At 37.1% G+C, this 23,912-nt stretch overlaps 2 protein-coding genes across 2 annotated transcripts; one reads left to right on the forward strand and one right to left on the reverse strand.

Moving 5' to 3' along the window:
* Nucleotides 1–327: 327 nt before the first annotated feature.
* On the reverse strand, nt 328–22,901 carry LOC577709 (probable ATP-dependent RNA helicase DHX35). Its single transcript, XM_030975823.1, has 17 exons — nt 22,781–22,901; nt 21,492–21,628; nt 20,805–20,975; nt 20,220–20,324; nt 19,445–19,506; nt 18,662–18,835; nt 11,909–11,977; nt 10,917–11,045; nt 9,967–10,145; nt 8,899–9,100; nt 7,753–7,979; nt 6,194–6,288; nt 4,617–4,694; nt 3,820–3,868; nt 2,831–3,065; nt 1,801–1,912; nt 328–1,392 (listed from the first exon to the last, which is right to left on the reverse strand). Exons 1-17 carry the CDS (start codon nt 22,815–22,817, stop codon nt 1,351–1,353), a joined length of 2,103 nt encoding a protein of 700 aa, XP_030831683.1. The 5' UTR covers nt 22,818–22,901; the 3' UTR covers nt 328–1,350.
* On the forward strand, nt 12,784–18,113 carry LOC105443976. Its single transcript, XM_030975822.1, has 5 exons — nt 12,784–13,649; nt 13,928–14,246; nt 14,574–14,842; nt 15,159–15,484; nt 15,891–18,113. Exons 1-5 carry the CDS (start codon nt 13,457–13,459, stop codon nt 16,884–16,886), a joined length of 2,103 nt encoding a protein of 700 aa, XP_030831682.1. The 5' UTR covers nt 12,784–13,456; the 3' UTR covers nt 16,887–18,113.
* Nucleotides 22,902–23,912: the final 1,011 nt, after the last annotated feature.

Raw genomic sequence — 23,912 nt, forward strand, 5'->3', positions numbered from 1 at the left:
AATAATTTTGGATTGTTGACTGTTGTCTGGAAAGTTAAATACCATTATTGCCAGTCTCATTTTATGCATAGATCTATGTCATGTATAATTATTTAAAAAGTAACTAGACTTAAATGCATCACTCTGCATGAGTGGCTAATTAAATCTATGTCTATTATCTGCTCTGCCTCTGCCAAGGATAAATTAAAATGTGGAATTCACTTCAATCACTTTTTTGTTTGGTATGACACAAAAATTACCCATAAACTTGGGTTGAATTTTAGGGGAAATGGTCCCTAAAATAGGCTCAGATTGCACCAGAGAGCATCTGGTAACCCAGAGCTAAAGCGGGCCCTGGACCCCGGCTAAAAGGACTTCGCGCTTGGCATGTATGTAACGGTTAAACGAAACTGCCCGTATCCATTTAACGGTTAAGTAAACGTTTAGCACGAAAACCATAATGACTCTGGCTTAGTTCGCACCTTGCAGCATTTTTTCAGTTACTTGAGAAAAAAAACTCCCATTGCTTGGAGGCCATTTAGGCAACAATGAAATGGACCTTGACATGACAAAAACTGTTTAAAATTGAAACCCCCATTTGACTCTCAGACTAGCGCTATACTATGTAATCCCCCCGCCCAGACCTAGAGAGGGAGATAGAGATAAGCATGATAAAGGTAGAGAGGAAGGGAGAGTGTTAATTTTCATTGTTAATATTCCTGTTATATCGCACATTCTGGGTCATTTTGCTTCGTTCGAATTTTCATTATGGTCTTCATCTAAATTATAAGTGACTTGTGGACATGAAAATATCTTAAAACAAGTTAAAACATATATTTCCTACTTCTTATTTCCTTTCAGGCAGAGCCCCAGTAAGAGTATGTTTACACTATAAGAATTACGTAAGATGATGAAGAGTACAGATGCGAAGAGCTGTAAGGCTCTGTCAAAGTTTTAACGAGAGAAACGAAAGTGGGGTTGTGATACCCCACCTGATTTACATTGGTCCCTGTGTTATAGTGGTGGGGTATAGTTTTAACGAGAGCTTTTCGTAAAGAGACACAGGTTCTTCATAACTTCCTGTCTTCAGCTGTTCTCGTTAGCTGATGATCAAATGACATGCCTGTCCACTGCTTGATGTTATCTGTCCAAGTCCTAGTCGGTCTACCCCTATCTCTTCCTCCATCAGTTCCTCATTCTCATACACTGGCAAATATTTCAGCTGACAAGCTAGGCTACCAGGCTGAGAAGATGGATACGCATGTACATTGTACTTCGAGAGAATTTTCCTCACATATCAGAAAGTGTACATGATCTCATGAGTGTGTATTGCACTGTAGTTATGTCGCGCATTGCCTATGTGTCCATGTGTCACCCATCAGTCTTCTGTCGTTTCGCAGCTATTTCATTGACCTGTGATGAATAAAAAAATGTTGTGTTTGTGATATTGAAATAATGCAAAACATGTATTATAAAATGTGTAAGGATTGATCTCAGACTCGGAAAAAAAGGTCCAACCTGCATACACAGTCTTCTCTATTGAAAGTTTATCGGCTAAGAATTGGCAATTTCTGGTTCCTCTGAAGACAAAATATTGTTTATAGGCCATGCCATAAAAGGAATGCATTTCTACAATTATACAATTTCCACACAACTGCCCCAGGAGTGTCATTTTTGACAGACATGGGGCATTATAAATGTTCACTATTATTGCATGACCAATTATACAACGATTTTTGTTGTTGAACTACTGCCGATAAGTATTATATAAGTATTTTATTGCATGCCTATTTGCACCAAAAATTAGAAAAACTGACTCACTGTTCCAAATTGGTAGAAGTGGGGAGCTATCTCAGACAACCATGATGATTTGACAACAGTCACATCTCTCATGTAGTCCTTGCTAGTCTGAAGGACCTCGTTATACACCACCCTGCAAGAGGAAAAAAATCATGATGAATGAATGGATAAGCGATTAAAAATGTTGTTAAAGGTAGGGGTTTAAATGTAGACTTGCCTGATACCTTGAAAAGTATTTGCTTATTAATTAAAGAAATTAATTAATAAGATTTCGTTTATTAACCCATAGCCTGCCATGAGGCTGCATGCACGCTACCTATTGAGTGCCATGTGCGTGCAAGGGCGCTTTCGTAAGAGCAGTTATTGTTCATGCTCATTGGGCAGTGCTGTGTGTTTTGCACTCACCATTCATAGAACCTTCGTGTTAATCAGATTATCTCCAAAACAACCTGGCACAACGGGGATTAGCCCTGTGGCACAATAAGAGTTAAAGAGATTACTGGCATGAACATCTGCACATCTAATCGCTATGCCCAGGATGGAAGTGGTTGGAACGTCATCATCAATAGGGTCCCAAAAGGTCAGTCATGACTCCTAGGATAACGAGGACTGGCTTATTGGCAAACGCAATTGCATCTCCATGATTATGCAACTTGGGGATCTGGAGATTTGTCTGGAGAAGATTTTACTATCTCGGGCCATCATATTGGGATTGGGCTTCACACATTTCATAAAACAGTTTGAAGACCATTGCTTCATAGGAAAAATAGGACAATAACCCCCAGAAAACTACACCAAAGACAATGACCCACCAGGATAACTACCCCACCCTTATCCCCCACCCTTCCCAACAACCTTTTCTTCGGACAATTACCCCATAAGTAGTTCCCCAAGGGGTAATACTAGAAATCGTCTTAGAAGGGTATGTGTGTGTGTGTGTATGGGGGGAGGGAGTATTATCTGAGGGAAGCCGATGTCATAAGGGGACAGATAAAGGGGGGATATTTTCAGGAGGAAGTCATTTGAAGCTCAATACTGTCCTAGCTCTTACCATCTTGGTGGAGGTTGGGTGTACAGAACAGAAGAGGGATGAATATGTAGCGGGTAGTCATCTCGTATTGTCCTGTACTCCCCACTGGGGTGGTAGTGAGCAGCATTGGGGAAGAAACCAGCTACGATGCAGCGGAGCACCGTGTCCATGTCGCCCTCGCTTGACACCATCTTGACCTTGAACTTCTTGAGGAGTTTCTTCAGCTGTTCCCTGACCGCCAGGGCTCTAATAAGGGCTGTATGGTGATAATTAAATTAAACAAAAATTTAAGTCATATTTGTGTCAAAGCCACACTGTCCTACTTGTAGCTACTTGCTAAAAAAAACAATGCCTTATCGGTGACCGTTGGTCCCCCATGATCCTCTTTTTCTCATGTTAATTGAGAGCTGAGTTGATGAGATAACCACCTGTCCAGTGACCTTGCAGTGTGGTATAATCCCTCCTATAAACTACTACAGATAAGCTTTAAATAACACAGACTATATTTCTACATTATAATTTGTGTCTGTGATTGCCTGTTGATGAATTAATCATTCATTGGATTTGATCGGATCAAATTGAATTTGTGATGTTCTTTGCTAAAAGTGAAAACTTAGTGTAGGATTTACAACTTGTCTTGCAGTATATTATGATAAACGCACACATTTTAAAAATCAAGTTTTAAGTATTACTAAACACCAAACGAAGTAGCAAACAATATATCAAAAAGTAAATGTAATCATGGCTAATTACATATATGGCTAATTACATATATGGCTAATTAATATTTTATGAATATTTTGTGTACTTAACTTTTATTATTTTCCTAACAAACCCAACAATTATTCAAATACTGTGGGATTTCTTTAGCAACACTACCTTATTCCTGTAACAAGTAAATATATCTTCAACCTTCAGTATCTGTATTCATTATTGTTGAAAGAAGAGAAACAAACTCAACTTTATATCCAAACTCAAACCTAAAATCAATAGTATCATTGAAAACGTACCTTTGCTATTCAAGAAGTTTTCTCTGCACCATCTTGAGTTCTTCTTGTACTGTTGTGTGAAAAGAAATGTGAGATTAACATTTGATAGTCTTTGCTGTTTTTTTTAATTTTACGTAATAAGGTACTTGATATGTAATCAGGCTTGAGTATTTTTCTGAATAAAGATAAATTTCAATACCTGAGAGTAGGTTTTCGAAATGACAATATGCATCACAACGTCATTTAAATAAATTGGAATGCACGAAATACTGAGATTTTTGGAATTAATAAAATGGTTGTATATACAGTGTACATGTACTACAATCGTTTATACATTTAATTGTATATTTGTCATACCACCTGAATCTCATTCAATAATAATGATAAAATACTATTGTTTATGAATTACAGGGCTATTCAATATCTTTAAAAAATGTCTACATATTCAATATCAATATCCACCCACATGCATGGCATCTTCTCTAAATGTTCATAACAATATTATCTGTTTTAAACAAAACTTTATAAATATCTACTAGCTTCACACTTCTGATTCTTTATTCATTGTTGACAATATATATATATATATATTTTTTTCTTCTTCTCTATTTCTTCACTTACTTGTTTACTGTTTGTAATGTGCTTATGATTGTGCCGTTTCATTATTATGATTGTAAGGGGAATCGCTGCATTTTCTGCAAGCCATCGGCTTGTTAATGCAATTTCCCAGGCATAATTTTATCATATATTATATCTTTGTATTTCATGAAATTAATTGAATTAAATTGAATTTTTAAACATATTTCATTCATGTTTACCTTTATGAATGATTCATGGACATTTAATAACGTCAGATGATCTCCTTCTTTAACTCCAAACTTTCTTTTAGCTCTTTCCTAGAAAAATTAAACAATTGAAGAATACTGCGTTATCTATTTATTTCAAGTCAACATGGTCAGTAGTTAAGATGCTGTTATACTTTAGGACCCTTTATATTTTATATAAACAGAACAAAATATGCTCCTACATCTTTGTTACATGGTGAAGTTGTTGACTATCTAATAGGTAACAAGATGAATGTTAGCATATTTTGTTTCCCCATGCAGTGTGTTACAGAAAGAGTTGGGCAAATCCTTATGCTATATGAAGCTAAATTCACTGGATGCCCAGAAAAGGGCTTTTCTACAAAATACCTGTATCCCAAATGAAGACATTTTTACTGGTTTGTCACAATTATACGGCATCGTGTCACTCTCCATAACTCCGGAGTAACTAAAGAAGGTTAACTTCAAACTAAATTCTAAAAAAACATCAGTGTTTCCAATAAACTATCAACAGATACAGAAACAAAACATGAAATAAACTTCAAATCTACCATATTCTATGCAGGCATTGTATCCGGGTAGTAGCTATATTGCACATGATATTAAGAACTCTTTACCTTTTGCCTCCATTGAGCAATATGGGAACAATGCCTACAAGTCTACATAAGGAACTTAGACCCAGGCGCGGATCCAGGAACCCATTTCTATCGGCCCGGCTATGGCAAGCCCTTTGTGTAAAAACTAGATAAACTCAGTTTATCAGAAAAACTGTGTTTATCAATGATAAACTCAGTTTATCAACTGATAAACTGAGTTTTTCTGATAAACTGAGTTTATCAACTGATAAACTCTGTTTATCTGATAAACTCTGTTTATCTGTTGATAAACTGAGTTTATCATTGATAAACTGAGTTTTTCTTGATAAACTGAGTTTATCAACTGATAAACTGAGTTTATCAACTGATAAACTGAGTTTTTCTGATAAACTGTGTTTATCTGTTGATAAACTGAGTTTATCTGAGAAAAACAGAGTTTATCTGAAAAAACCAGAGTTTATCTGAGAAAAACAGAGTTTATCTAGTTTTTACACAAAGGGGTTGCCATAGCCGGGCCGATAGAAATGGGTTCCTGGATCCGCGCCTGCTTAGACCATTCTTCTTCTTCTTCTTCTTCCATTTTGAGTACATAACTCTTTACAGAGTATTATCGTACTATACTGGGGTGTGTGCAGGTGGACCACTACACCGGGTTTCCCCCTACTCTTATACGAATAGTGGAGTGGGTTCTTAACGTGCAAAGGTAATGACTCTTCTCTACACGCGGCCTCCATTTAACGAGGGACTGAGTGTTTTCCACTTAACATAGCCTGCGTCTATGAACAAGGGGAGGGGCACGTTAACACACAACGCAGGCTTCAGTCATCTGCCTGGGTGGGATTCGAAGCCGGGATCTTTGGTTTGACAGGCAGACGCTTTGCCGACTGAGCCATCTCGCCTCTTCAGCATTGTAGGGATTTCAATTTATCAACCCATATGAACTTGGCATATCATACAAAAACAAATGCAACTCACAGCTGTATTCCTTTGATTGGCAGGACTCTGGAATACATTGTTGACTTGTAGCATTGCAGCAATGGTGAGTATCTCTTCTGAACATCCATACTCTCCTGAATGGAAATACAGAAACATGTAACAGGGGCCAGTTTCATAAAACTTTTTATCTATAAAAAATGCTTAATTTCTATGATAAATTTGCTCTCAGCCAATCAGATGCCATGATTTCAGTAGCTTATAACAGTAGCTGGTAACTTGTTATTGATATCAAGTTTTATGAAACAGGGCTCAGATCAACAAGATATCATAACTGAACTGTACCAAGAAAAAATACCCGCAGTGTACTTGACAACTAACCCCATGCCATTGTCCCTAAGAAAGCTACCCTAAAACAATCAACTCCCAAAGAAATTGATGCTTCATGAACAACTTCGGTAATACTTTACTTGGACAATAATCATACTACATTGTATACTAAATCAATGAATGTGGTTCTTAATTGTCTGGCAGCAAGTCCAAGAGGGTTTATGTAGTTGTTGTAAAACAATACATATATTTTATAAATGTAATGCTTCCTGGGAGAAATTTCAATTATTTAAACATATTTGTGGCTTACACCCAGTAAATAAGATCGATTGATCGATCAGGAGAGCTTAGGTATTTGTTTCTAGTTCATCGTGACTGTGCCATGGACCAGTGATGGCCTGGTGGTAGAGTCGCTGCCCGGCAAGCAGTAGATGGCAGGTTCAAATCCCGCTGGTTCCAAGATTTTTCTGACTTGTTCTTCAATACAGATTGATCAATCAATCTTATTTACTGGGTGTAAGCCACAAATATGTTTGAATAATGCATATATTGTCTATTTTCTGTGATGACTTATCAACAATTATACAATGTAGCTACTAACATCAATTCTAAATCGGGGGAAAATCAATAATTGTCACCATATAAAATATCACATGGAATAAAAATCTCAGATCTACTAAGACAGTTTTGCCATCCTTTTTTTTGTTTGTTCGTGATATTTTTTTTGTACTTTAAAGGTTAAGACCAGTATTGGAAACGCCCCAATTTCAAAAATAAAATGGAAGCTCTTATTACCAATCATGTGAAAGAATATGTTTTGAATAATACATGATGATTAAAATGTTGACGGGAAACCGCCTACTAATTGATATATTTGGTAAATTAGTGTATCTCTTGCCTGTTGAGAGATACAAATGCACGTGTCGCGCACGTGTGTGTAGTCCCATATACATCTTTCTATGTACAGTGATTCTAACTTTATGAAGACTTGGCCAAATTTCTTATCATTTTGATGATTCCAGAACCTTGCAGTACATCTATGCTAGATGATCAACCTTTTCTGATCGATTTCACAATGTTTCTTTCACAATGCAATCACATGACCATAACTGGTCTTTAGCTTTAACTTATTACTGCATTTTTAAATCAACTGTTTTTATTGCATTTTTATATGATACAATGTGAACCAAGTATTGATAGTCTTTGGATTTTTACTTGGTATATTTGTAATAAAACCAAAATTGAATTGAATTGAATTAGACGTAACTTACCCGATACAAGTAGCATCTTGGCCAGCATGGGATTGACCGGTAGCTCGGCCATCCTGACCCCTAAAGGTTCGGACAGCTTGGCATGGTCATTGAGTCCACCCAGGGCATAGAGTAGCTCTAGCCCTCTGACCATAGCCTTCGAGGATGGAGGGGAGAGGAATGGGAAGCGCAGCACGTTGTCGATCCCGAGGCACTTTAATTGGAGGATGGCTGTACCCAGGTTGCTCCTAGAATCAAAAGAGACATGGCAAGTCATTCACTGAAGAAAAAAAATAGGAGTGTGAGGTGAACTAGCACTGCTAATGACATTTTAAAGCCACGCTGTCCTACCTGTAGCTACTTGTTCCCTCCATATAAAAAAATGCCTAATCAGTGACCATTGGTCCCCCATGATCCTCTTTTTCTTATGTTAATTGAGAGCTGTTGATGAGATAACCACCTGTTCAGTGACCTTGCATGGTGGTCTAATCCCTCCTATAAACTAGTACAGATCAGCTTTAAGGGGGGGGGGGGGGGGGGGGAGGACGAGAAGCGCAAGACATTAGGAACTTTTAGATTTGCACGACAACGTGGATTGCTACGATCGACGTCCTTTTAATGCACTGCCTTGAATGGACGTCACACGTATCAGTCCACGCAAATCTAAAAGTCCCTATTCTCTTTCCTCAAGCACTTTATTTGGAGGATGACTTTACTTAAGGTTGTTCCTGCCCACATAGCAAATTGTTTGTTGGGCGATATCGGGCGAGTGGCAACGTTACTACTGTTTCGGTTAAAAAAATCAGCCCTTTACTGGATGAGGAATATCAACAAGAGGGAGAAAATTGATGACAGAGAAAATAACTACTTTTTGGGTGACAGACTTGCAAGGAAAACCAGTGAAATGGCGAAAAATTATAGAAAAAGTTAAAAAGAGAAAGAGAGAGAGAGAGAGAGAGAGAGAGACCTTACATACACACATTCATACGTACACCAGTACATACATGCAATTGTGTTTTATATGGCACAAAATCCAATAAAATATTGCCTAATGTGCTTTACAAAATACCTTAATGTTAAAGGGACAAACAAACAGAGGAAAAGAAATTTTAATAAACATCATATTGGATAGGGGACTGACAGCATCCCTGCTGATGGTAGACATACCTTTGCATCTCTGGCACAGTCGTCTTGGGTAACTTCATGAAGTCTTCTTCTGTGTAGAGTCTGTAGGCCTTCCCAGATCTGACACGCCCCGCCCTGCCTGCCCTCTGCTGAGCCGACGCCTGGGACACGGGAACGGTGACAAGCCCCTCGATACTGTTTTTGGCATTGAAAGCCTTGATCCTTACAAAGCCGCCATCAATGACTGGATTAGGATTAATTAATTAATTCATTCGTACATTTTGGTTTATTGAGTCAAAATTCCATGTTCGAACGGTCGGGAGACTGATACAAACAAATATTACAAAGTTCAAAGAAATAAAGAAAAATTACAAATACGTCAACATGGAAACGATCATAAATTAGTTCAAGGAATAAATTAACAATAATAATAATGGAAACTTCAACATATTGCACATCATACATAAAATAAATCAAATTTACATACATGGATGATTAAATGCAGTTATTGTACCTCCTGTACTTTCCTCATTTAAATAGATTTCATTTTGTCCATCTTTTAAATAAGATTAATTTTGATGGTCCCTCCATACAATCCATATTTGATGTAAAGAAACAGCGATTAACATATTCTGACATCTGCCTATAATAATAATAATAATATTCAGCTTTTATATAGTGCTTAATACGTCTCGGACGTCTCTAAGCGCTTTACAGATATATCATTACCCCGGTCATTGGATTCATTTCAGTGCTTGCCCGCACACACTGAGTGCACAATCTCCACTCCCTACAATGTTTGAAATATCAGCAAATATGTCAGCGATCCCCTGTTCATTACAGCCATACAAGGGTTATGCTACTGTTCTCCAGAAAAAACAAAGAAGACATTAAAAAGAGAATGACTCCTTGTATGATAAAAGAAATAAATAAAAGTGCTCCCAGTCAAAACTCAACAAGCTGTACAGAGCTTGGTGTGAAAATCAAAATATTTATACCACACCAGCCAGAGCAAGTAGCAAATCATGTCTATGATGGGGGGGGGGGGGGGGGGGGGGGTGTCGGGTATTGTAGTATTGTAGATCTAATTAATTATTCAAAAATACATACCATATCCGATGCCATTAATGGTGATGGATGTTTCGGCAATGTTGGTTGCTATGACGACCTTTCTCGTGTTCTTGCCCACGTTTTCAAAGACCCTCATCTGATCGTTGGCCGGGAGACTACCGTACATGGGCAGGGCCATCATCTTCATGGAGCTGTCTCGCAATACTCGGATCTGGTCTCTGCATGGGCAGAAAAAAAACAACAGTTTATAATAATAATAATAATAATAATAATAGCTAGTTCTTATATAGCGCTTTTCAGGACCGAAGGCCCTCTCAAAGCACTTTTATATTATTACCCGGTCATAGGATTCAGGCTTACCCGCACACAATGTATGCACATTCTCCACTCCCTGGGGTGCATTCCAGCCAGGCGTCATAACTTCTCATTATTACCCTTGCAATAACTAATCTGCTACAATGTTCAAGGATGATATATTAAGACAATCAAATTTGCTGATATCGTGGGATCATAATAATAACAATGATAATTAAACATTTATGTCTAGCAAATAAACACATAGGCATAATTGCATGTCTCTATGAGCTGTACAGAACAGAATACAGAAGGAGTGGAAATGGTGCACTGGGTTCATAACTGTGAGATTTTACAAAGTGTTAAATGAATTTGTTTTCAAATTACTTCTGAACTTTTCGTTTGTTTCTATATTTAAAAGGTAATCCGTCAAGATATTCCATAAAACAGTGGCTGCATATGAAAATGACCTTTGGGTGCTTCAGGAAAGATGGAACATGTAATGTAGCCAAAGGGGCAGAGCCATGTTTATTTATATTTTCAGAGATTTTACACATTTTAAATGAGGGAGAGGGTCACATTCCCTCTCTAGCAATGCCGGAGAGTACCAGTGAGTTGAGCTCCGACACAAATCTACAATAGCAAGAGCAAATCCTCATCATAATACAAGGGGAGTGAAATCTCTCTGAACTTACATGACCATTCTGAGGACATTCTCGACCTCATCTTGACCCGGAAGGAAAGCAAGGATATCACCCTTTGGTTCTGACTTGTGGATCTTCATGATGGTCTCCACCACAGCCTTCAAGTAGTCTGGTACAGGACTGGTGAAAAATTGAAAATAAACATCTTATTAACTTCTGTCTAGATCATTGCCTTTCAGAACAATTTGGTTTCAAGCACATTGATATTGATATTGATTTATTCGTCCACAATGTGGGAATATGCTTCTCACCAGCATTAAATAATACAAGAAAACATGTACATGTATCTTCAGATAGAGTCCACTGTGAGCAGATATTGTCTGTTTGGGCATTATCTCCATGTATTAGACGATGTGAGCCCTTCTGGTTCTTGAGGAGACTTGCACAAATCATACACGTTAAGGCCGGGAAAAAAGATGTTGTAGTACCCTTTGCGACCGACCCAAGAAATCTTGAAATTTACGGCCGGCTTTAAAAAAAAATAATTTAAAACCCCTTTTTAGAAGAAAAAATGTTTGAAATTATTCAAAACTGAGAAATATCAGCTCAAAGAGGGAGTAAAAAATATTTAAAAAGTTCAAAAAAATAGAAAAGATTTGCAACCGACCGACCCATGTTTTGGCACCTAAAGGGCATTACAACATCTTTTTTTTTAGGCCTTATCTTGATACAGTAATAGATGATATCAATGTGGCAATTCATAACTCTTTTCAAAATAGAAGAAGAAAGACAAGCTTGTTTTAAAACTGGCACTGAAAGGGTTTAATGCCATGAACAGTTCAACAAGCATATATATTTAATGATATTAACAACAGCAAACCCCCCCCCCCAAAAAAAAACAATAATAATAATAATATGTCTAGTTTACTTGGGGTAGCCCCATCAGTATTAATACTGGTCTCCCTGAGAGCCCTGCAGTCCTATCTGAGCTACCATGATGAGGCGTTAGAGCATTCAAGTTATCTGGAAATATGGAAACTAACCTGGTAGCATAGAATATATCAACTGGATAAGTTCTTCCTTCTACTGTGAGTATAGCTGCAGTATCCTCACTTTGGAAAAAGAACAAGAGAAAGCAATTTTTACAAGATGTTTAAATGTCATGATCTGATGTTCAAATTCAATTTCATTTATTTCACATCTCTTACCAACAAAAATGTTTATAAACAATTTAAGAACAACATTGTACAGAAAATAGACAAATAATTCAAATGAGAAAAGATGCCTACATTGTGATGATGTGGACATGAGGGAGTAGCAGAGGCCATTACCCTGTCAAGGCTACTCCCTGTATTAAAGGGATTGGGTAACTTTGCTTCAAATTAAAAAAAAAAATAATCCTGGATTCAGCTCATGCTACAATCAAAATTATAAACCTTAGGTCATACATGAATCCCATGACTTTTACATGCCTGACTGATTATCAAGATATTTATGATTGGAATTAACGGTTTCTATAACACAGACTATTGAGGAAAATGAGTATCGTAAAACCGGTCACTCAAAGATTTTTACTTTTTTGAGGCACTTCATGATTTTGAATCGCAATTTTTTTAGGGCGTCAATATTATACCATATCACAGACACTGATAACACCTAGGGCCATGCATCTCAGATTTAACATTGTTAAACAATGCCTTTAGCATTCATCACTGTCACAATGAAAAGTTACAATATATTGAGTACAACAAAAGGGAAGAATGATGATGAATATTTCAAATTCTTGAAGACTTTCTCCCAATATCATGTCAACCAAGTATTGTTACAATTATCAAATGTAAAATAAAGAAAAGTTCATCCCATTATTTATTGCCTCCTTCTGGAGTATTATCTGAAACGGCTGACCCAGACAACATATGTGACCCGCTACGGCAAAACCCGACGCTTCTCGGCAAATCCCATTGTGTTGTAGGCCCGTTTGAACATGAAATTTCGAATTTAGGGATCAACTGAGATTTTTGCATGGTCAGAAAGTCTATTTTTTATAAATTGATTTAGAGAAAAAATGAACTCAAAAGACGATCTAGAAGTATTTTTAATTATATTTTGTATCTAATCATGTGCTCCATTGTCCAGTGAAATTAGTTGAAACAATGCGGTCAAAAGAGGGGAAAGTTCGCGATTCATCGCTTGTTGTTTTCCCTCTCAGTTTATCACGTTTGAGTCGATCCCTGACGTACTTGGTACGAAAATAACGAGAAAGGATCGGTCATACCAAATATGGTTATATTGGGCGGTCCTAAATAAAATTGCCCAATGAAAAATGCCATAAAAGATGACATCATTTCGATAAGCTGTCAAGCAGGCCGTAAACAAAAGCCCGTTGCCAGCCACGTGATCCAAATCCAGACACTTGATTCGCCAATATTCGCACATGACGTCATTGCCTTGTTGTTGTGATTGTTCAGCGGTCAAATTCTCGCATCGAAACACCAGCTTTTTCTTCGAAAACTTGTTCAGAAGTTTGTTTTTAATGAGCTAGAGTTTCATATATCAAGTGAAATACGTGTATTCGTCGAGTGGCTAGTACAATGTCGAGGAAAAAGAGGAATTTAACGGATAAAACCGTCGCTTCTTTGTTGAATGATGCATCGGCGTGCGGTATGGACGTGCATGGCTTGACCGAACACTTGGCTGACTACTTCGCGAACCCGACCGAGCCCCTGGCCGCGGGCGAGAGAGGAACTCCTTCTTCTCCTAGGCCTAGCTCCGACTCTGAATCTGGTAGGTTTATTAATATTATCATTATTAAAAAGGTAATCAAGTTACTTAATTAGGTCTACGCCCATATTATTTATTAAAGACTTGTTTCGAGAAAAAAATGTTCGAGCAACAAAAGCTAGATTACTTTATTTTAAGTGCACTAATTAAAATTTATAATTAAATTAGATCTAGATTATGATTTATGAAGCTTCTCATACCGATAAAAAAAATCTCTGCGGAGTCTAGACTTCTTGTTGATATTAGTTTTTGAATCTCTATTTTATAATTGTACTTAACAGAGTCTGATGAGTTCGAGGAGGCAGGTCCAGGACCAGCAGAGCCTTGTGAAAGCCGCGATGAAAGCGGCGATGAAAGCGATTGGGTCGATGAGGCAGAGGAGCCTATGGATTTGTCAAGTGACAATGAAAGCGTCATACGGAGACCGGGTCCTGTCATTGATGACGTGGAGGAGGAGGCGGCAGCGGCTACAAATCTGGCCCAACAAATAGATCTTGATCTGGAACCGCTAAAGGATCGCGTGAATAAATGCAACTGCCGTATCTTCAATGGAAGACGCTGTATAGAACAATTCTCTGTAGCCGAACAAGAGTCCATAAGGTATGATTGGATCTGTCACTATTTACTCCTATTTCTTTAAAATAATGTCTAAGGACTGGATGTTTATGTACAAGCTGCAGTTTAATGCAAAATATAGTTACATTTATTTTAAGCTAATTAGATTTTCTCCTTTTTTGCAGCATTAATCAGTAGACCCTGAATATGTATGCTTTTATAAAATACTTCACCACTAAACTGCAGTCTACTGGTATCTTATGAAGAAAAAAATACAACAAGTTGGACATTTGGTTTTCTTATTATCATTATTATCATTGGAAGTAGATACTAGTAGCATTATTATTTTTCATTTCTATTTTGCCATTTCAGATATTCAACCAAAGAGCTCACGGAGTTCGAAAAGGATTTACTTCTCCTGGGTATCATTTCGTCTTCCATCAATGATGGAAATATGACCCAGGGGAAGAAATCTAAGCCAACGGAGAGGAAAAACACAAGGATGCGGAATTTTTGCTATGGGCAGAAACGGATCTGTAGATATACGTTTTTCTACTTGATGGAGATTGGGCCACAGAAGTTTACGAATCTCAAGAAGTGGTATGCCAGCAATGGACTCATCCCAAGGAGAAAGAAGTCAGGTGAGGTGGTTTTCTTATCCTTTCACAGATGATGAAATTTATAATGAAGTTAACATTATTTTAATTACATTTATATTGAATTATTATTATCTTCAGGTGTGACTTCATAATAATTTGTATTATCATTTTGTGATGCATTTAGTCATAGTAAATCTACCAAAGGTTAATTGCGATGGTTTTTTTGACAGTTATTTTCACTACAACTGGACTCAAAACTTGACATCTAATCCCTCTACTTACTGTTTCAATCTATTCCGACACAATACTGATCATAATAAATCTTACTTTTGTTCAATATTTGTTCATTGTTTTCCAGGAGGACGGAGAGGCAAGAAACTTCTCAAGCTAGAGCAGGTAGAGGCGGTCGTCAAATTTATTTTGAATTTCACCGCAGAACACTGCATTCACCTACCAGGCAGGATACCAGGGTTCAAATCGGCTGATGTGAAACTGCTGCCGTCCTACGTCACCAAGGCGCATCTGTGGAGGCTCTACAGAGATGCTGCTCCAGAGCATGGACCCGTAGCTGAGTCTACCTTCCGAAAGCTGTGGAGCGACCTTCTCTCCTATGTGGTTGTTGCCAAGCCGGCCACGGATCTCTGCTGGACATGTCAGCAGAACAACAACCTTATCACCAGACAGGTGTGTGTTGGCTAAATACCGATTGTTTTAAATTTCATTTTGTTTTACGCTGCTGCCCCCAATGGTGCTAAAGTATTTTCACGTAGAGTTATAATATACATGTATGTAGCTATTAATGTACCAAGCATAATCAATATTATAATTTGGATCCTTAGGAAAACGTTACAAAGCTCTGTCCAAATTTCAGGTGTTTTAATGAAATGAAATTTGCTACAATACATTTACTCTTTTCTTCTTCCAAGTCAACCAACTTTTACTTTATTGTGAGCTGGTGTTTTCCATTTGAGAATGATCTACTTTGTAGTGTAACAAAAAATATTTAATTTGTAAAGAAAAATAGTAGATGAGAAAATTCGACTAATCAGGAGATTTTTGTTTTGTTTTGCTTTTTCCCTCATGTCTGCAGGTCAATGTTCCTGATGAAGAGAAGACAGAGGCACTCAGGAGGCAGGAGGAGCATCTTCTGGAGGCCCAGAGAGAGCGGGATGCCTACAGGACAGCCTGTCAAGCCTCAAAGGCAGTCGCGAGAGAGCATTCTATCAAGAAGCTAGGGAAAAATGCTGCGAACTCCAAGCCTGTAGTTTTTCATTACAGCTTCGACTTTGCACAGCAAGTGCATTATCCAGCTGACCCCCAACAACCTGGCCCTTCGTATTTCCGTACACAAAGAAAGTGCCACATCTTTGGCATGGCTGCAGAGGGTCTGCCTGCTCAAGTTAATTACCTTGCAGATGAGGGCGTCAGCTGTGGTAAAGGAGCCAATGTTGTTGTAAGCTACATCCACCATTTTCTGGAAAACTACGGGATTGGAGAACAACATGTGCACTTCAATGCTGATAACTGTGCTGGACAGAATAAGAATAACACCATGCTCCAATATCTCTGTTGGCGTGTGGAGAGTAATCTCCACAAATCTGTCTCAATTTCATTTTTGCCAGTGGGACATACTAAATTCGCCCCTGACTGGTGCTTTGGCCTCCTCAAACAAAGGTACCGCAAGACCAAAGTCTCCTGCCTCCAGGACATAGTTAATGTTGTAGATTCTTCTACTGTGTCAGGGGTCAATATTCCACAGCTCGTTGGAAATGAGAAGGGGGATGTGTTTGTGAAGGTGTACGACTGGTCCAACCATCTTGGCAAACACTTCAAACGATTTCCTCGTATAACATTCGCCAGACACTTCAGAGTTACTGAAGATCATCCTGGTAGAGTGTTTTACAAGGAAAAGTCTGACAGTGCTGAAGAGATGTTTGACCTTGCTCGCTCGTCACCTCCACCAACACTTCCTCCACTCATCCAACCTGCAGGACTTGATGCCAGTCGCAGGAAATATTTGTATGAGCAGATCAGAGAGTTCTGTACGCCAGAGACTAGGGACTTGGTATGTCCAGCACCAGAGTAGCTTGGGTCAAACCATAAACTTTAGGTACTTAAATTCCTCTAGGACGTATTCAGCATTGAAGTGTACAAAGTATTTTTTCTGTCTACATGTAATAAGTAGCAGTCACTTTGTCCACTATAGTTTCTGCCATTTCAGTTCAGCAATATAATAGCTTGGGTCAAACCATAAACTTTAGGTACTTAAATTCCTCCAGGACGTATTCAGCATTGAAGTGTACAAAGTATTTTTTCTGTCTACATGTAATAAGTAGCAGTCACTTTGTCCACTATAGTTTCTGCCATTTCAGTTCAGCAATATAATAGTTCCATGTGTTCATTTATTCTAAGCTTGATGCATATCAGCACTTAACATCAGCACTAAATTATCGGTGTTTGGCCACTGCCATATGTTTCTATTTGTAAAGGTTTTTGTTAGATTGACATTAACAATGTCTATCCTATGTACATACTATTGATCTCTTCGGCTGTGAATTTTGTATGAAACGAGATAACTCAAAAGATTCAAAACTGTACATCATTAATTCTTGGGCACTAATGCATAATAGTTTATGATTAGTGTAGTCACTAGTCAGATTGCATTTTTTATGGGATTCGTTATTGTTTTTTCTTTACGTTGATAATGAAAGAATATAATTATTTTATATCTGATACTGATTGACTGAAATTGATATTTTTGCATTATTAATCTCTATCTCAAGAAGACAATAGTTCTGTCAAATTGTCTCAACTGTTACTTTATTGTACATTCCTTAATGTACCAGGATATTTTTTACAATACATGTATTATAGGTTATCTGTTGTCGAGTGACTTATAAGTTTTTTTTTTTTTTTTTAATCTCAAATAGCCTTGATTAAGACTAATGCTTTTTATCATAGCTTTTATTAAATATGACAAAATATAAATCATTTTGAACTCGCTTCTTGTGTTCCAGTAATTATCATTTAAAAAACAGATTCTGTCGGGTTTCAAGTTCAACGCAATTTGTTATTTCACTTTATTGCAATCTTTTTTTTAATATATTTAAAAAAAAAAATCATTTTTATTACATCTGGTTTTGTAATAGGCCTATTATTAAGCATAAATTTTAAGAAAATGCATTATTACATTTTATTATTGCAACATTGATGTAACCTGCTATTATTTTGTGTACGAGAACAATTTTGTACTGATGAAACATAATAAACCGTGGAATCGTTTTCCCAGCAACTTTGCCTAGTATAACAAAAACTTTGAAATTCTTTTGTTTTCTATTGTTTTTAAAAATTATCATAACTTTATTAATATTTATTCAAATCTAATGGTTTTAACAGAAATGTAAGTTGGGTATGTGTCAAGTATGCCTGAAAAATTACAAGACTTTAGCTTGTTTGGTTGATGCCGTTGCTATGGAGTGAATGTGAGAATGTTTTTTGTGTGAAAATTGAACCAAATTCTTAACTTTAAACCTCAATATCTCATAATTAACTTCCGGTGATTGAAATCACAAAAATGACAATAACTTTGTCAAATTTGAATCAATTTCTTTAAATGAGGTATCATATTAAAGGTCATACCTTACTCTTTCCAATGACACCAAGAACTCAATTTTCATTTTTACCATGAAGTGTTGGGTTTTGCCATAGCAGGTCACATATAATATTAATTTTATATTCTCCTTAATTACCAGGTGGGACAGTACTATCACATACAAAGAAAGGCAAATCTTCCAATTTTGTATCCTTCTATTCCATACTAAACAAGGATGAAATACTATCGGGATCCAGTCTCTCACTTACGTCTTATCTTTGCTGGAATTCTGGTTGAAGAAATTCCTGAAGGATTCTGCATCGAGGGTAGCAGAGGCGATGATGATTCTCAGCTCGGGTCTCTTCCTCTGGATCTTCTTCAGGAGGCCGACGATGATGTCGGTGAAGAGGGTCCTCTCGTGGGCTTCGTCAAGCATTAAAACACTGGGTTTGTATTGATGGAGATCAGGGAATGAAAAGACAAAGAGAAGGATTCTCAATTTTGGGTAACTGCAAGAGTTTTTTAATTGAAAATCTGAAATATTTAACAATTTAATGACATGGATTGGTAAATAAACTGTAGGAAATGGGAAGAGGAGACAGACAACCATTAATGATTCTGAGAAACTTAAGCAGTTGTCAATCATTGACATAAAAGCAACCAAAAAATCAGTAGTTGTTCAAGAGTTATCACAGTAGATCGCAGTAGCGAAAAGCGGGACGGACAACCGGAAAACACAACGACTATGACATTTGAACATAACAACATCAACGTCTTGTTTTCACTAGACAGCACATTTTATGGACAATCCAAATGGAGACAAGTCATATATAGTATGAAAGTTACACATCCAATTGATAAATTTTAACTTTGAATCAACACATTAAAAAAAGAATTAAAATTTGAATTTCCATGACTTAAAAACAACTTTCATTTAATGTTTTCTTATAGTTCACTGCAGCTACTTAATACTAAAATCCATTTGAAATATGAGTTTGGTTCCTTATTTTCTTTATTTTGGGGTTTTTTAAAATGCATATTGATATTCTCACCTGTATCTTTTTAAAAGAGGATCTCTCATCATCTCCCTCAGCAGGTACCCATCTGTCATGAACTGTCAACAAATTAATAAAAGCATATAAGAATAACCGGCATCTCTTGTAATTTGGCTCAGGTATCAATCACTTGTTCAATGTGAGTTCATCTGTTTGATCAAAGATACTTCTGGGTGAAACGGAAGAGACTAAAGCCTTGTTCAGATAGGACGCACCGAGACCGCTGCGTTTTATAAAATGATGACGTAATATGTATAATACGTTTCTGATTTCTGTATCTTATAACACAGAGCCCAGTGACTATGCTCTGAATCTTTGTTGTGTGCAGTTGCTATTCATTTAAATGCACACAAAAAACATAGCAGCGTTTTTTGGCAGTAGTTTACTGTATCAAATAACAAGCCTCAAGGGCATTTCAACGGGAATGAAATTACAAATCAGAGATGTTTGCTCAGTTTTGGAGTTTGTGCTATGAATTTGTACACTGGCCCTTTACTCCCGATTTAAAAATGTCATGTAAATTCAAACGTGCATTGAGCAAACTCCGACTGAGATATGGTATTTTTTTCTTCAGTTCCTTCAATTTTGCAGAGTGACTGAAATACACATATAACAACAAACAAGTTCTTTTACGACTTCACTATTATTCAACTTTTATTTCTTGTATAACTCTCCTAATTAGAATATTCAGTTCCTACATAGAATCTTCATCAGGATGGCACTAACTTAGATAATGGCTGAAGGGATAAAGAACATTGTTAGACCCTCATACCTTGACTTTTGTAGACTGTGGATCAGCACAATCTTCAAAGCGAATGGCATACCCAACCTCATGCCCAATGATGGCTCCTCTCTCCTCTGCAACTCTCTGGGCTACCTACCACAGGGAAGAGAATAAAGATTACAGTGCTTGATTGGAATCTGCAGACTGGAATGGCGGGTGTCTTTTATTTCACAAACGATGCCTAGATCGTCTTGAAGAGAGAGTAATACCACTGATTTCAATTGAAGCAAGGACCAAGAAATTAAAATCTTTGACATGAAGAACATATTCCTCTATGCTTAAAAAATAGATCCAGCTAAGCACTGAAACAGATATTTACAAACTATACAGGAAGACATCACTAGCAGAAAGTACCTTGGCAACAAATCAATGTTGTATGTTTGCAATTCAGGAAGATAATTACAAATTTAATTCAAGGAAAGATGGGTTATAACAAGCTGCTTTGAAATATTTCTGCAATGCTACACTTAACATACATCTATACTTTGATGTTTCCAAATTGTGCAGCAGTGCACCGTTTCTCAAATGGAAGGGCATTGATTCGGAATAGATCTACCATAAAAGTCCACTCACTGTGACAGCAGCTACTCTCCTGGGTTGTGTTACCCCTATCACATGACCCTCTGCTCCCCAGCCAGCCTCTACCAGGTATTGTGGTATCTGGGTGCTCTTTCCGCTTCCTGTCTCACCTACCACGACCAGGGTCTGGTACCTCTCCAGCAGGTACAGGATATGATTCCGATGCTGCAGGATAAATACGCAAAAGAATTATATCTTTGAATTTAAAGCTCTTTTATCTTTTATCTTTCTGATTACCGTAATGATTTTATCTTCTGATGCGTGAGAGTTTCTTTATTATTCAAATATATTTAAATTCTTTTTCATTTGCATTGTTCTGAAATGAAAATGAAAATGACAATGAAAATTGGTCACTAATAACAATCCTCACAGATTACAATCAATATCAGGTAATAAAGTTTCTTTGGTTGGTTCAGAATATGATTCCAATGGGACAAATACATACACAAATTAAGCCCTATACTTGAATTTAAGGTTCTTTCTTTTCCCTTTCTGATCAACGATTTTATACTCTTGATGCATGAGAGCTTCTACATTATTCAATTATTTTTCATTTGTATTTTTTCTGAAATGAAAATGAAAATGGTATTTGTCAATAATCACAATCCTCACAGGTTATATTCAATATCAAGTAATTAAGGTAAAGTGGGTTAAAAGTGGGTTAATAATAAAATTGCTCACCTTGAATACTGGTAGTCTTTGCCTCTGTTGCTCGATTGAGAGTGATACATACTGGTTGAATACGACACACTGGGTCTCTCCCTGTCCACTGCCACCTGATCTCTCCTCTTTCAAGCCTTCTCCAGGAGCAGCAGTTCCTGGATAAAAGTTAAACAGTATATGCATGTACTTAAGCAAAAGTGCTCATCAAATAGTTTTAGAAGTCACACCTGTTTATTAAGACCAGGCACTCAAAGTGGGACAAGAAACATGGCCTTTGTAGGCAGATGGTAATAACAATCCTTTTTTTGTCGTTGAAGGTATTTTTTTTTAAACCAATACCCCTGCCCAGTCATCATACTCATACTTTTACTAGGCTGGCTGATAATAATAATTTATAAAAGACACAGAAAAAAAATATCCATGATATCTCCATTAAGATTTTGTTTCAAACTGGGGAGGAACCACACAAATTAAAATTGACATCAAGTAAGTAGATAAAAACTGCAGTAGAGTAGATCAAAGACTAGACAGAAATAACCGTCTGGTATGGGTCATTCTTTAATAAAACTGACATTTGTTGACATTCCCCATACACAATATGCATACACGTATAGCGGCGGTCAGAGGAGCCAGATGCAATCTCAGCGGAACAACCGTCGTTATCAGAGACTGAAGCTTTCGGTCTAATCAAAGACGTACTTGGATTTTCATCTCAATTGAGAATGTCACAAACAATGTATCTTTTCAATAGAGTCTAGTCTAGGCTAGACTAGATCTACAAGTAAAACCATGGCATTACTCCATGAATTATTGATCGTCAACAATGTTCGTAATCGTAATCATCAACATCATCATCATCACCCCCAAACCAATGCCATTATACTTTTCATAGCTCATATTACTAGACCGAAAATTTCTGTCTCTTTCGTTTACGTTCATTAGCCTCTTTAATCTTTATTATATTATAGGTTTGATCGCCTCTAATTCTAAAGTAAAGACGAGCCGACGTACCCTACCCAATAAGATTAAGAGGCTAACGTAACGAACCAAATCTACAGAAGTTTTCAGTCTAAGCTCATACTATTTAGTATTAGCAGATTAGTACTGTTAGGCACTTAGATCTATACGATTACACACGAGCAATGAACAGCAAGTACTACATTATCAATATCATTCATTCATAAGTATTTACTTACTGTGATTACAAAGTCACTTTTTCAAAACGAATCATGCGAATGAGCGCCATGCCAGTGGCTTTTTCACAAGAATGGCCATATTAGGCATAATCTAGGCCTAAGTCGACTCACCTGGTTTCCAGAACTTAGGCACGGAGCCGGACGCCATCCCAATGAGATTAAAAGAGTCTAGTTTCTTGCAGTCTACCACTTTTAACTGAGTACAATGTTGTCCGAATGTTGCTTGTCTGCTGTCAACGGACTAGTTTTGTTAGCGGCATGATGAGACGGGATGCTGCGCCGCGCCGGAGCTCTGGGCGAGCTAGATACAGCATCAAGCTAGCCCCAATCGTCCGACCAACGTGATCTCCTGTACAGCTCCTTATGCAGCGCTATTAGTCTCATACAACAGTCGTTTGCTTGGAACGATGGATACAAATTCTTATATGCACATCAAAGCCAGAAGGGCGTTAAATCATAAACAAACGGTTAACATCTTTCTGGCTCTCAAAAGTATTGTGCTGTTATGTAATCGAAATGTAGATCTATATCTCTCCTCTTCTATCTTACACTTCTCATTTGAATAAAATATAATCTCCAATTTCTGATTTTAAACAATATTAAAAAGTTGTATAACCACCATGACAATAACTATTCCCCTTTTCACTACCCCCACCTTCTCTTTCTCTCTCCCCTACATGCATAATCCCCCAACACACATACTAGCTACACATGCTCATTTCCCTATTATCTTTTTCTCTATTTATCATGATCCAAATATACCACTCTCTTTCCCATATGATGACTTAATTACAAACAATATTAGATGTTAGACGTAGACAGAGGTATCATAATAAGATTTTTTTTTTTTATTAATAAGCCAAATGGAAACGGAACAATTGCATGCATTCTGTTAAATCCAATTATTATCAAAATCAAATCTTATGCTCTTACAACCTATATTATGTTCCTGATGTTTTACATGTGGGATATATTGAAATTAAGCAGTTATCGATAATTCAAAAGAACTCATTCCTATATTTCCAATCATATTAAATACTTTAAACACCTTTGGTAATGGCAAGTATAATATGGTAATGTCTATTTAAAAGCACATTATAAAACCCATTGGAAGTATGATCAGAGACCCTTATTGACCTGACCACCACCACCACCCCCAAAAAAAGAAAGAAGAGGGAAATCCTAAAGGTCTTGGGAACATGATAATTTGGCTGTGACATACATGTGTACATGTAAATGATGG

Source organism: Strongylocentrotus purpuratus, unplaced genomic scaffold (assembly GCF_000002235.5).
Source record: "Strongylocentrotus purpuratus isolate Spur 01 unplaced genomic scaffold, Spur_5.0 spur5_scaffold_8, whole genome shotgun sequence".
NCBI lineage: Eukaryota > Metazoa > Echinodermata > Echinoidea > Camarodonta > Strongylocentrotidae > Strongylocentrotus > Strongylocentrotus purpuratus.

Bases quoted from the DNA above. Each gene is read 5' to 3' on its own strand.
- LOC105443976 (XM_030975822.1), top strand. From the start codon at position 13,457: ATGTCGAGGAAAAAGAGGAATTTAACGGATAAAACCGTCGCTTCTTTG. The intron at 14,247-14,573 runs GTATGATTGGAT...TTGCCATTTCAG, and splicing joins GCCGAACAAGAGTCCATAAG to ATATTCAACCAAAGAGCTCA. The intron at 14,843-15,158 runs GTGAGGTGGTTT...ATTGTTTTCCAG, and splicing joins CCCAAGGAGAAAGAAGTCAG to GAGGACGGAGAGGCAAGAAA.
- LOC577709 (XM_030975823.1), bottom strand. From the start codon at position 22,817: ATGGCGTCCGGCTCCGTGCCTAAGTTCTGGAAACCAG. The intron at 20,325-20,804 runs GTGAGTGGACTT...TCCCTGTGGTAG, and splicing joins GGAGAGTAGCTGCTGTCACA to GTAGCCCAGAGAGTTGCAGA. The intron at 4,695-6,193 runs GTGAGTTGCATT...TAATTTTTCTAG, and splicing joins CCAATCAAAGGAATACAGCT to GAAAGAGCTAAAAGAAAGTT.